At 34.0% G+C, this 15,185-nt stretch overlaps 1 protein-coding gene across 7 annotated transcripts in view; it reads right to left on the reverse strand.

The window, feature by feature from the left end:
* The window catches only part of ERBB4 (erb-b2 receptor tyrosine kinase 4), a 1,096,742-nt gene that overhangs the window by 36,914 nt on the left and 1,044,643 nt on the right, over window positions 1–15,185 (reverse strand). For all 7 annotated transcript variants that reach the window (XM_041737269.1, XM_041737271.1, XM_041737268.1 and 4 more), the window contains exons 22-25: window positions 14,173–14,248; window positions 9,787–9,933; window positions 7,598–7,695; window positions 5,786–5,956 (exon numbers count right to left, since the gene is read on the reverse strand). In XM_041737269.1, coding sequence (XP_041593203.1) covers window positions 5,786–5,956; window positions 7,598–7,695; window positions 9,787–9,933; window positions 14,173–14,248 — 492 coding nt within the window. The remainder of the gene's footprint in view (window positions 1–5,785; window positions 5,957–7,597; window positions 7,696–9,786; window positions 9,934–14,172; window positions 14,249–15,185) is intronic.

The following is a 15,185-nucleotide window of genomic DNA, read 5'->3' on the forward strand; positions in this document are numbered from 1 at the left end:
AAATTCTCCCACTACATCATTTAGCTATGAAATGCTTCCTTAACTTGTGTCCTTAAATTTTCCTCTTCTATATTAAATCACTTAAGGACAAAAGTGTGTAGAGGTAACCCAAAACACTTTTGGCCATTTTCCAATTAAATATTCTCTAGAAGATACACTAGATATCTTCCAGTGTATCTGTATACTAGAAGATGTATAAATGTATAAAATATACATTTATAAATGTAAAAAATATAATAACTAGTTCAAAAAGTCATTTGATAAGATAATTTTTAAAATTAGAAGGAACTTATTGGTGATCTAGTTCAATTTTCTCCTCTTCTAAGTGAAGAAAGTAAATTTGGTTAAATGGTATGATCAAGGCTGGAATACCAAAGAGTTTGTTCTAGCATGTGAGATTCCGACATCCAAATTATTTTCTTTTATTCAGTTACCATTAAATGAATGAAAAGTCTTAGTTTTATATGTAGTAAGAAGTTTAATAACAACTTGAAATGAGGAACTTTCCCCACCCCGCTGTTATTTTAGGTATGGCCTCCATGTGGGCTGTTGGCACCTGGGCTCAATTTCTAGCTTTGCTCCTTATTATTTATGTCATCTAAACTCTCCACAGCTCAATTTTCTTAACTTTTAAAAATGGGACAAATAGTAGTGCCTACCTGATAGAGCTTTGTGACATAAGAGTGAAACAGTCCACTTAAAACACTTAGCATAGTAACTTGGCTATAATAAGGACTCAATAAGTTTTAGCTGATATTACTATTATTAGTTTCATTATTTCATAAAATAAGAAATCATGGCTTTGATTTATTGAACAGTAAACACAAACGCAATTGAAACTCTTATATTTTCAAATATCATTATTGTAAGTAACATCACTGTTTCACTGTTCCTGCATTAACCATTTGCTTGAATTTTTTTAGTTTACATACATCATTAGAAGCATATTTAGTACAATATCATAAATCCTATAGAGGAGACCAAAGTGTTCTTGTATTTCCATTTGTGTGTGTGTGTGTGTGTGTGTGTGTGTGTGTGTGTGTGTGATGAACTGGTAAAAATCTTAAAGGGAATAACAAAGTGTGTGGCAACCTTCCTAGGATACTTTTATCAAAGTTACAAAATTTCATCTGAAGGAAACATGATAGTAGCACAAAATAAAATATATAAATCCAATTTTATAAGCAGTCAAATATTCAGCCTTTAATTAATAATTTAGAAACTGTGCTTTTGAGATACTAAGCACCTTTATTTTCCCTCATCCTTTATTTCTTCTGCCTACATATTTTAATTTTTCAACACATTTATATAACCTATTCTAAGAAATAAAGGGCAAAAAGGGAAGGAGAAATACAAGATCTATTAATATAGTCATTTCTTAGCAGGTCTGAAAGAAGTGGAGAAAGGTTTAAATTGTGAGGAGAGATCCATTGTGGGCCACCTGCTCCACCACTGGGCAGTAGGTACGATTCCTTTGTCTTCCCCTGGTCTGGATAACTGAGACATAGCTGGTATCTTTTTGAAAGAGGTAGAACTCTGCGTCTCTAAAACTATTCATCAGAATTACTGAATGATCCAGCCACAATTGAACCCTTGTCCACAAAAATGCACTGAAGCTTTTATTAAATGAAATAAAATTTTCTAATATCATCGAAGCTAGCCTACCTTTAGCCACATCGAATTATTAGCTATTTTTATTAACTGCTGCTGCATTTGGTATACAATTCGCTATGTCAAAGAAATATAAATCTAGGTAACTCAAAAGAAAAAGACAAAATTTTCATCCACATTAACAGAAAAACATCTACACAGAAATTCAAAAACCATGCAAGCATTTAACTGAAAATATCAGGCATGATGTACTTAAATAAATATATCAAGGGAAAAGAAGGCGGCAACAGAACCTAGAACCTATTGCGAAACTGAATACACAAATGGACAATGGCCAGATCACACATAAAAACAGAAGTCTAACTCCCAACTTACAGCAACTTGCCTAGAAAACCATATCTACAATAAACAGCCCAGCAAGCCAGTCTGCTAGAAGTCAGATTTGTGGGAGGCCACATCGTTACTTCTAGAAGCAATCCAGGAAGCTAAACAATGACATCTGTAACAACTGAACCAAAGTAGTCAAGATTGATTAACTAACAGCTTCTCTAAATGTTGTCACCACTTTCCTTTTAGGACAAACCAGAGAAAGATGAGTATGCACCCCTAGCTAATCACATAGGATGCCCCACTTCTAATTAGCCCCTCTTACAGCTTCCCCGTGCCAACAGCCTCCAATCAAGGCATACCTGAAACCTTCCCTTTTCCCCAGTATACAGCTTTCCCTCTCTTTTGTCTGCCTTTGAGTCTTCACCAAAATGCAAGTGTCAGTGGCTAACTAACTCCCTTGCTACCTAGCAAGCTCTGAATAAAGAGCCTTCACATTTCTCTTTTGGGGGGTCTTCGTTTATTTCCACACTAGTGAGCATCTGCTACATATCCATCAAAGGGGAACACACTTAGATATCCTACAAAGTTAATCTTCACAATATTCTGAGATTTTTTTTTTTTAGCCCCACTTCACAGATGAACAGAACTGAAGTTTGTAGAAGTTAGCTTCCTTGCTTTCTTATTTACATCATGCCAGAGTAAGTGTTTTGGTGTATTTTTTGTGATAAAGGTATTTAATATAATATTTTAAAAGGTAATAAAAACAATAACAGCAGCTATAAATAAGTTGGGTGTTTTTTAGCATTACTTGCATTTGTATCTATCAATTTGCTGGATAAATGTCAGCATTGTATTTTTAATTGACTCATTGCTTTAAAGTTACAATGAATCAAAATACATAGGTGTTTGAAATCACCAAAATCACCATAGAAGAAATGACTTCTATATCTTATTTGCTATAAAAAACACATCAGGAGAAATAATTTGCTTGTCAAGTAGTGACTGAAGCAACAGACTTTTTACAGATAATGTGTAGAAATTCGAATAAGAAAATGTAGTTATTTACTATATTGACAAAGAAAGGAGTAAAAATGAAATTTGAGTGATTCTGAAAAGAATAAGTATATGCCTGGCACTTTTTAAAAGGTAATTATTTAACAATCACATAAGTTAACTACCATTGTATTTATTTTACAAATGAAGAAAGAAATTTTAAAGACATTTAAGAATATTACTACAACTTAACAGTGAGCCAAACAGTCTATATTCAAAAACAGAATTATTTTTTGGTTTTAAAATTCAACAGGGGATCCCTGGGTGGCGCAGCGGTTTGGCGCCTGCCTTTGGCCCAGGGCGCGATCCTGGAGATCCGGGATCGAATCCCACATCGGGCTCCCGGTGCATGGAGCCTGCTTCTCCCTCTGCCTGTGTCTCTGCCTCTCTCTCTCTCTTTGACTATCATAAATAAATAAAAATTAAAAAAAAATAAAAATAAAATAAAATTCAACAAATATGCTCAAGAAACACTTGATTAAAATTCATTTTAAGATATTCCCTTGCCACATAAATTGGCCACAGAACCTAAAACTGAAGTAATTTATTTTCTAACTATAAAATAGTGAAACTTAGCTTTATAGGAAGCAGTAGGGGAAACAGCATTTGCACAAATTAGAAATTACCATGGAAGTTACATAAGACTAGATTTAAAAAAAAGGAAAATATAGATGATTAATAAGGCCTTTTAATGCCTGAAAATCAAATGGTAGTTAAGAACAATTCCCTCAACAAAGCCTTGAAAATCTAAAAAGAAATCTACAGATAATATTGTTTAAATAATAGTGTGGAATAAGAAATGATGACTAAAGGCCAAATAATTCCTCATGTGTCTTCTACTTTGTCTCACTAATTTCATTTAGTTAATTCAAACCTTTATTAAGGATTCCTTGCATGGAACTTAAATTAAAATGAACAAAAAGTTGGAATGTGAGAAGCTTTGAAAGAGAAAAAGATTCAAGCTCTTGGCTTTTATCAGATTTCATGTAAAGGACAGAAAACTATTTTCTGAAGCATCTCTATTTTAGTAAAAGTAATGAATTTGTCACATAAAATTATAAATACCAGAGTTATAATTTGGCCACTTTGCTAAACATATAGGTAGGGAAAAAACTGCTTCCTTTAGATCCCTAAAAGACTTTGCTCCTTCCCATAAACAGGACTGATGCTCCATGGCTATCAATTGAATTAATTTTTAAGCCCTTTAGCTACCTCTCCTCATTGAGATGCAATGACTTTTTTTTCATGGAAAAAAAAATTGAGGTGTTTTTGTTTTGCATCTCTCTACATCAGCCCATCATCTACATTTGAATGAGGCAAATAAGCAAAAAGTATGGAGTAGATGGGGAATGTATTTTATAAGAAAATCACCTGGGGGGTTTCAAGCAACATGTACCTCAAACATTAAAGTAGCTGTCAAGAAAAGCAATTTTATCATGAAAATAACATGTTCCAATAACTTTGAAGCAAGGGTATGTACAGTAGAGGCAGACTGCCTGCATTAGAATCCTACTCTTCCACTGGCTAACTTTCAGTGGAAGGTGGACATTAACTGGCTAATTTTCCAACAGTCAAATCCCTTAACCATGACGTTTCTTCATTTGTAAGATAGAGATGATAATAGAACCCAAGGAGATAATTGTAAGGATTCAGAGACTTAGTGTATATGTGTTGGCACAGTGTAAACACCTGGTGAGTGTTACTTTATTATTGCTGTGAATTTGAAACAAAACGAATAACTTCACTTTAGAAAATGAGCAGCAAGTTGAAAGTTTTCTTATGTTTTATGGGGTCAGGACAAATAGGGTGCTGTTTGTCCCACTCTGATAATGTCCATAAATGCCTGCACACTTCTTGAAGGTGGAGTTATGTCAAAATTCTTTGAATCTCAAGCATCTGATAATGTCTCACATTCAGAGGTACTCAATACATGTTAAGTGAATAATGAATGAATTTTTAAAAATAAATGAGTGAACACATGGATTGACAGTTTTTAGAAAAAGAATGGGATTCATATAGAGTGCGTTTAATATTTAAAATTAAATTCCAATTCTTTTCAGAAGTTTCTTTCGAAACTTAAATCTACATCTTAGGAGTGATTCAGTAGTCTTCCCAAAATGACTGATAAAGTCCAAAGTATTGCAGTTTTCTGTTTCTACTTAAAATTGACAAAGAATGTTTAAAGTCCTCATTTTTTAAAGAACTGTTTTTGTTTTTTTAAGATTTTATTTATTTATTCGTGAGAGACAGAGAGAGAGGCAGAGACACAGGCAGAGGGAGAAGGAGGCTCCACGCAGGGAGCTTGACATGAGGCTCAATTGCAGGACCCTGGGATCACAACCCAAACTGAAGGCAGATGCTCAACCACTGAGCCACCCAGGTGCCCCTATTTAAAGTATCTTAAGTGAGAGTTGTACTTGTATTACCTCTTGACTGCTGTTCTCTTTTTAAGAGAGCCTAGCTTGTCAAGAATTTTCATTTATTTATAAACACATAGTTTTATTAGTTTGAATTGGTAGATTTCTTAAATCTAAGATTTAATTGACATAAGACAAAGGAAACCTTTCTCCTCTTGAAATCTTAAAGACATGTCAGGGAACTTATTTTATTAGTCATGCTTATGTTTCAAAATTATTTATGGCCTATCTTTCATTGATATCGTATGTTTTAAATCTAGAAATTACACCGAAATGAGCTGCATAATTATTCTGTAATTCTAGTGCTTACAATATATTTGCATGATTTTATTTCTCAGGAATAATATGGGAGGTGGTATATAATTGTTTCTTACCCTATTTGAGTCAATTCTTGCTCTGGAAGTATAGATGGGAGGTGGGATGTTGAACGCTTGAGGGACCAAGTATTCCTCAGCATCCATCATGTCTTCCAAATCCTCTTCATCCAAGAGATTCTGAAAGAACTTGCTGTCATTTGGACTGGGAAGCTTCATGCGATCGTCACCCTAAAAGTTTGCCCACCAGACAAACAAAAATATGATTCTTCGTTTCATCTTCAATATGTGGACTTTGCAGAAAATGTATCTACTATAAAATAAGTAGTTGAAAATTCATGCACTTGTTTTCAAAAAAAAATTCCCTAATACAATTACCAATCATGAAGGAGCCTGTAACATACTTAGCTAGATAAATAGATTTAACAGAATACGATAAATACCATTAGAGATGAATAAAGCAGGGACACCTGGGTGGCTCAGCAGTTGAGCGGCTGCCTTCAGCTCAGGGTGTGATCCTGGAATCCTGGAGAGTCCCACATGGGGCTCCCTGCGAGGAGCCTGCTTCTCCCTCTGCCTGTGTCTCTGCCTCTCTCTCTCTGTCTCTCATGAATAAATAAATAAAACCTTAAAAAAAAGATGAATAAAGCAGAATGCTCTGTTTTTTTTTTTTTTTTTAAGATTTTATTTATTTAGAGAGAGGCAAAGACAGGCAGAGGGAGAAGCAGGCTCCCTGCAAGGAGGCTGAGGCAGGACTCGATCCCAGGGTCCAGGGATCACGACCAGCTGCTCAAACACTGAGCCACCCAGGTGCCCTGCTCTGGTTGTTCTGAGGGAGGCATAATTTATTTCAGATCTGAGAATAATGGTACACTTCATTGCCAGGATGTTTGAGCTGTGACTTTAAGAATAAATAACAAAGGACAATTGACTTTTCAATCTTTATTGTATTTAGTTGGTTTGATATTGTAGAGTTCTCAGGACATAGAGACTCCATGATTTGTCCTATAGCAGAACACTGTTAAAGTGATAGCTTTCAAAATCACAGCATAAGTGGCAAATAATATAAATGAAGGTGGGAGAGGCAGCAGAATCCCACTCTTTTTTATTTCATCTATTTCTTAAATGTGTTTTTTTCATTATTCAGAATTATGTGATATTTTTGCAAACAAGTTGTTTATGCAAATTAATTTGGGAAAAGATAACTGGCTTTTATCTTCATGTCAGACTATTGATAGGAAGATAAATGCTACCTTGTTTTATTGAGGAAAATTAATTCAGCGTAACCCAAGGTCCATTTGTTTATGATTTTGGTCAAAATAATCATAGAGAAATATAACTTTTTAATTATCTGATCCATTTTTTGTAGTGTTTAATATAAAATGTTCTTTGGAGCTATCATCTGATTCATATGTACATCAATTCACTTGAATTGGAATTATTGCTTGGATATTGCATATCTCCAAAAATGAAATATATTTCTAAATATTTTTTTAGGAAATTTAATGTCAATATGTTGAAACTTTTAATTCACTGTCTTCAACCATGGACAGGATTCAAACAAAAATCCATCTTGCTTTTATTCTTGAAAAGGGAAGATTATAATAATGGACATGACTTAACGCATGTTAATAAAAAGCAGAGTGCTAGAAGGCTTGTCTGGGGAGAAGGACTTTTTATGTATATGGATAATCATAATTATCTGGCTGTTCAGTAGCAGAGACACTTGAATACTAAGGGAAGATTTTTAGAAGTGGTTCTGACATAGAGTAAAAGGCTCTTTTCCATAAGTCATTTCACATGATATTCTGCTTTAGTTAATCGACTATGAGTGGTGATTTCCACAGTTCCAAAGACCAGATATGTACTCACCTGAATGACTAGATATCTTTGAGGGTCTCGAGCCATCCTCGAAAACTCAGCAGCCAGTTCCTTAAATTTAGGCCTACTGTCAGCATCAATCATCCAACCTAGAAATTCACACACAAGAGTCATTTATACCCATAATTAGCAAGAAGCAGGATGTACATTTTATGAAAACATAGGCTAAGTTTGAAAAATATTGTTTCAGTAACAATGATCTAAAAAAAAACAAAGAAAGTTAAACAATCCAATAGGTGAGGTTCTATCTGAATCAGTTTGTTGATATTTGTTAGCAAAATATAATATATGATAGAATAACAGAGACTTTTCACTTTGTTGATCTAATTTAAAATTAATTTTTCTTCTTAAAAATATAACCTAGGCTAACTCTGGGAACTTAGAGAATCTCAGATCTTTTTTTCTTAAGTATGGAGAGAATTTTTATTTTTTTAACTTCTCTTTGATGGTTATAAAAGAGGTGACTGGGATAGGATTTATTAGCTTATGTCAGGAGTGACATGGAATACAAGCTCTGGTTACAATGGAGTACACCAGCACAGAGGGGAAAAAGGAAGAGAAAGCAACTTTCTTGTGCCACCTCTTTCCTGGTGGGGAAAAAAAAATGCAAAGTTATGGGTAATGCTTGTTCAGCAATAGCCATTAGCTTATCTAAGTACTAGCCTTTGCAGCATAAAAATACTATCAGCAATTTTCAAGGTATGTATTATTATTTAGCTGGGACTCTAGATAAAGTGGGTCTTATCTCCCCAGGCACTGTTTAGCTGGTGAGATCACAAAAATTAAAGCACCAAGCTTTCCTTGATTTTCTTGCCAAATGACTGTCTTCTTAAGTATTAAAATTCGCAAAAGCAAGGTAAAACTCTCTATTAGGCAAAATATTTTCCTGACTTTTTTTCATTGTTTCATCAGAGTATCTAAACAAAGTATTTTAAATTACCTCTGATGCTAGTTATGAGATCAAATTATATAATGCATGCATGTTTTTAAAGTTCCTTCCATAGATGACTACTGAATGATGTTTGATCCAATAAAGCTATAAGGTTTGTTTCCCTTTTCCAGGAGTTCAATTTTTATTCTTGTTCTGGGAAGTCTGTGTGTGTCATTTCATGTATCATTAGTATCACCTGCATTTTTTTCTCTCTTAACAAAGCTCAACTATATGCATTCACTTACAAAAAAAAATGCTAATGAGAAAATAGGTATTTCTGGAACTATTGGAATCAAAAAAGGTTAACTTCGCCGGGAGGTATCAGTTTCTTTCTAACTAAATATTGAGTAAATAGAACTATGCTTAGAGAAAAGGGCATGCTGACCTGAACTGGAAAGCACATTTTTTATTTCTTCCTCACTGTCAGAATGTATCACACATGTCATGAATATAAATCTGAGTGGATCTGGGTCCAAAGTCTCTTATTAATAAGATGCTTATTCACCTTCACCAGTTTGTTTCTTTGCTAACCCTGTGTAAATCAAAAGGGGAAAACCCCAGATTACACAAGAAAGATTGCTGAATGTTAATCTCACTTAAATTAAGTAGGAAACTCCAGAGACTTCTCTAATTCTATTTAAATTAAGAGCCTAGGCTGCCAAAACACATTTATAATACATATGTGTCTGGGGCATAGAAAGGAGGAAGAAAAGAGCATTTGATGTAAACAAAAGATCAAATCGAAAAAAAGTAAGCATTCATAATCTTTTTCACTGTAGATTCACGTCTTTCCATTTCCCATTCTGCTCTGCTAATTTCCTGTTGACTAAAATTGGTAAACCTATTTCCATTTAATTCATTTTTTTAAACTATCAGTTTCAAGCTTTCTCCCTTTGTATTTAGACCATTTGTTTAGACTGCTATTTTCCTATAAAGATGACTAACATTATTGTGACTAATTACATTTCTTTATGAAAGACAATTTGATTGTCATGGAAATGATAAGATTCAAAGTGAAATGAATCAGAAGAGGAAGAGTCATAAAATTTTGACTTTATAACGTGGAAGCATGCATATTGCTTCCTATTAACAATAAGCACACAAACAGGTGTTTACATGATCTTTTTTCATAATTATTTTGAACTTTCATGTTTTTCAATATCAGAAAACATTATGCAGGTAGATTAATCCATACTATTATTTTACTAAGCATGATGATGGTGATGGTAAAATTATTTTGCAATCTTACATTTGACCATGACCATGTAAACGTCAATAGTGCAGATAGGAGGCTGGGGCAAACGTTCTCCTTTCTCTAATAAATCAGGGATTTCTCGGGTTGGAATTCCATCGTAGGGTTTTCCTCCAAATGTCATCAGTTCCCATATAGTGACTCCTAAATTGGAGATCAAATATTTACATAAGCATATTAACAACACACTTCGAAGAAACCAGCTGTATGCCAATGACAAAAGAAAGTTCCTTAGAAAGGCAGTCAAAAATAGTCTAAAGAGAGAGGGCGCTTGGGTGACACAACCCATTAAGCATTCAGACTCTTGGCTTTGGCTGAGGTTGTCATCTCAGGATGGTGGGATTGAGCCCCGCATCAGGATCTGTGCTCACTCAATGTGGCATCTGCTTAAGACTCTGCCCTCCCCCTCCACTCTCTCTCTCAAATACATAAATAAATTTAAAAAAATAGTCTAAAGAAAGGCTCTTCAGATTTCTATGTCCATTAGAAGAAGCCCAATGACAAAATCTTTATGGGAAATTCAACTATCATATTATTGTCTTGAAATTTTTAATGAGGGCAGCCCGGGTGGCTCAGCGGTTTAGCACCACCTTTGGCCCAGGGTGTGATCCTGGAGTCCCGGGATCAAATCCCATGTCCGGCTCCCTGCATGGAGCCTGCTTTTCCCTCTCCCTGTCTGTCTCTCTCTCTCTCATGAATAAATAAAATGCTTAAAAATATAATGATTCTAATTTGAACAAGAAAATATACCCTATACACCTCTTTATGATCTCATAATTATACAATTAAAAAGTCACCATTTCTTAAGGGTAGGCTTGTACATTCAGAAATAGCTATCTGTGTGTAAGAGTTTTACCAAGTGAATTTTGATTGGTTCACATAGCATACAAAGCATATTTTTATATAAAATCCATTAATTAGGACTATGTTTTTCTTTACTTCCATCTGTAATAATTATTTATTCAAACTGGTCTTTTTTTAGTAGTCTTATCATCGACTACTAATAAAAATACAAAGCTTAAAATATAAAAGTATATATGATCTTCAAATTATACTTTATAATATCCTTATTACCTAATTATTACCATGGTTACCCGATTTTGCTTATTATTTTTTAAATCTTATGATTTTTAAATATAATGTAAAAATGTAACTAGTGACACAATTTAAGTGTTTGATCTTGTTTAAATCCTACTTAATTTTGCACATTAAGGTATGGCTCTGTAGAACCAATAATTAAAATTCAGTGTCCATGAGACAGGCTGGAACAAGTTAAGAAGTGGATGGCTGTCGATCTATATTCAGTCAGTCAATATAAATACATATTTACAGAACATGTATTTGGTGAGGATATTTTGTTAACTTATATATGCAGTTATAAAAGAATAGACACTCTCACATCTCTATCAGAACTTCCAATATAAACAAAATGCAATCCAATTACAAATCAAAATGATAGAAAATATAATAAACACATAAATACAAAAACAAAAGCAGGAACAGCAAAACCCCCACCTCTGCCAACAGCAATCCAACTCTATCCTTGCAGGAATGAACACAAGATAGGGTTAAACAGAGATGGCTTCACGCAGAAGGACAATCTCAGAAAAACTGAATCAGAAACATCCTCAAAACTTACAATTCTGTCATTTGAACCTATAAACCATAGCTAATACATATTTATTGTTATAAAAATAAAGATGCATCCAGTGGCAATTTGTCACAAAGGTGCATTGTAAATATTGTGTTTCTCTTTGCCTTGTATACCTTTTGCAATCAACTATGATATATCATAAAAATCTTAAAATGCCTTATAGATATGGGTTGATGACCTGGGCTATGTTTCAAAGCAGAGTACTCATCTATCTATCTATCTATGTACTTATTGTAGAGGTTGTTTAAAATTGTTTGACTGCTATATTTAAATGAGGGAAACATACATAGAAAAAGGAAAAAATGATATGTATGTCATATATCAAAATACATATGATAACATATAAGTCTATCATATAAAATATAATCTATAAATCTATATCTTATAATATATACACTAATTTGTATCATGTAATAAACATAGTAGATTTGTGTTTCTATTCAGTCCTTACAGTTCAGCAACTACATTCTTTCAATCGTTTCCCTACACTTGCCTAAATTTCAAACCCAGCACACTTTTTATTTCTAAGCCTAGTAGAATACACATGACCTTCACGGGTCTCCAGGATCGCGCCCTGGGCCAAAGGCAGGCGCCAAACCGCTGCGCCACTCAGGGATCCCTTTTTTTTTTTTTTTTTTTAATTTTTTATTTAACGGAAATTTTAAATCAACAGCATACATGTGTGGAAGGAAAAAAATACTTTACAGAAATGTCTTAATTATTTTTTTTAAGATAATAAGAGGTGTAAGTTCTTTAGTGATTGAATGGATTAAGTCTTTCTTTCTAAAAACAAAAACAAAGATAAAGCTAGGCTTAAATTTTATGAATTTTTTTTTTAAGATAGTAACTTTATTTCAAATTTATTATAGTTATTGTCTTCATTATAATTAGCCTCTATTAATAACAGTACAATGTTGTGATGTCTTGATTTATTTTTTCCCTTAATTTTATGTGTGCTAATATTTGTGCATGTGCATTTTCTACCACATTGCAACAGGCAAGCTTTGGTTCAATTTCTTTGTCCTACACAAAGGAAGATTTTTGAGTGCAGAATCATAGTCACTAGGTCCTGGATTGCCATTTTATTTTCCTCTCCTTGGGTGGATTTAATTGGAAGGAAATGGGTAAAGGGGAGGGAAAAAGGGAAGGGATGAAAGAGGGATGAAGGGAAGAGTTCTCAGTTATGTTGAATCTTGATTCACGACTTTGCCTCCATTCATGGTTGGTGTTCCAGAACTTTTCCTTGAACGCCCTTGTTTTTCTCCAATTTCATGTAGTGATGGCTCTCTGTACATACACACTTCAATAGGTTTTGGTACAAAATGTGATGAGGGCTTAGTTTTCTTCACTCTGTTTCCCTTCATAATTTGACCTTCTTTATTGAGTCCCAAAAACCATGCTCGGCCTGATTCTTGCTGACGGTACAGTGTGGAAGAATAAATCACATAGTAGTTTTCAAATACAGATTCCTTAAATTTGCATTCTGGAGTGAAAACATCTGAGCTGTACAGATAGCCTTCACCATTCATGGCCACATAGAGGCTGGCTACCATGCTTTCTAGTCACACCATCACCTTTTTGCTTAAATGGGGGTTGTGGTTTTTATTTGTAAGAAATATGGTTTTATGTTTATATTTAAACTTAGAAAAGGTGTTGATTCATTCCTTTTTTTTTTTTTTTAAGATTATTTATTTATTTATTCATGAGAGACACAGAGAAAGGCAGAGACATAGGCAGAGGGAGGACCAGACTCCCTACAGGAAGCCTAATGCTTCCTTGATCCCCAATCCTGGGATCACTTGAGCCAAAGGCAGATGCTCAACCACTGAGCCACCCAGGTGTCTCTGATTCATTCTTAATAATACCTGGATGAAGGTAAGTTGTAAATCGCCACATACATGTAAGTATCTCATCTCAACAATTGAATTAAATGCAATTAAATTCAATATTTAAAATTACTCTTTTCTTTTCTAATTTTTATTTATTTATGATAGAGAGAGAGAGAGGCCAAGACACAGGCAGAGGGAGAAGCAGGCTCCATGCACCGGGAGCCCGATTTGGGATTAGATCCCGGGTCTCCAGGATCGCGCCCTGGGCCAAAGGCAGGCGCCAAACGGCTGCGCCACCCAGAGATCCCTAAAATTACTCTTTTCTAGTTCATAGTAGTCACTCTCTATTGTGTGTGTTTATTCCAAAGTAGTTTGTAAATTAAAATCAAAGCTGCAACTAGAAATCTTCTCTCTTATTTCTCCCCTCACATTTATTGGTCTCACCTTACTGCTTTCAGTAATTGTTCTTTGCTACAATAATAACCTCTTTCTTATTATAGAACAGAAATTCTTTTATTTTTAACATACTTTCAAAGAGCTTTTGAAAATTAAGGCTAGGAGGCTCTATGACATTTTTCCTAAACTAAAATTGGCTATTTTTTTCTGTCAAATGATCAGAAAAGTTGCTACCAAACCAAAGGTTATGATAGACAACTCAAGTGAGACTTTAATATATTAGCTTATAACAGAGAACAAGGAATGACAAAAAAGGTAGATAAATGATACAATTTAGAGTGTCGTTTTTATAACTGGAAGAACAAAGAGTTAATTCCTTTAGGAAACAAGGCTTGTAAGGTGGTATTTCCAACACAATAAAATAAATTGGCTTAGGATTTTACATGAGCCTAACATATTTATTTTTGCTTTAAAACTTTTAATTCACAAGGAAGATTTATTTACCATAGCTCCAAACATCACTCTGATGGGTGAATTTCCTATAGTGTATACACTCGAGAGCCATCCATTTAATTGGCATCTGAGAAATAAAAAGAGAAATAAAAAGTGAAAGTTTTATAGCTACATAAAAGGTTATTACTATATTCATTTCCCAAAATATGAGTCGCTGGCTTGTCTCAATTGTATTTTTTGATGTGTATTTTTGTGTGTATAGAAAATACATATATAATCATAATAAACATATTTTTCAATACAGAGAACAATGAACTGAAATTTATAAAATTCTTAAAGTGAATTAACCTAAAGATATATTTATTTTTAAAAGCTTCATAAACAATGAAAAGTAAAATAGTATCATTTTCTATAGTTCTTAATAATGTTTAGCTATTAGTTTAGTTACTAGTTAACTATGACTCACAATATCAATTCTAAACATTTAAGAGATGTGCTTCTAGAAATATGGTTTACTACATTTTTTTCCCCCAATGAGATTCCTTACATTTTTACTTACCCTTTTTTTCCCTCACAAAATTTCTGGCCACCAGGAAAATAGACTCTTCCTAAACTTAACAGCACCTTCTTCCTCTCATATAATTTGGTCCCTTAAGCCTCTAAAGCAATGAATCCAGAGTTAGGCTTGCTTTGTTCCCCAGCCACAAATGATCTCCCTTGTCTTGGTTAGCCAGTATTGAAAAAATGTACCATTTTCAAACTCGGAATTATATAAAAGAATATGAGAGGATGAGTACAAATCTATCATCACAACAGGAAAAACAACTCAACTCACATACCCTGCTGATGATGGGTCAGCAGAATAAGTCTCAACTAGGAAGGGCAGCATTATATAGCTGGAAATATAATTAGGTTCTACGAAATAAAGATAAACACTTTTACTTTGCAGTTGAAAGCTTAAAACTAAATAGGCTTTTGAAATCATGAGGTTCGCTGCTCACCAAGGTGACACCAAGGTAACTACGACAGAATCATGGTATTCAGTGAAAGGGAACAGAAGACAC

The sequence above is a fragment of the Vulpes lagopus genome, chromosome 22 (assembly GCF_018345385.1).
Source record: "Vulpes lagopus strain Blue_001 chromosome 22, ASM1834538v1, whole genome shotgun sequence".
NCBI lineage: Eukaryota > Metazoa > Chordata > Mammalia > Carnivora > Canidae > Vulpes > Vulpes lagopus.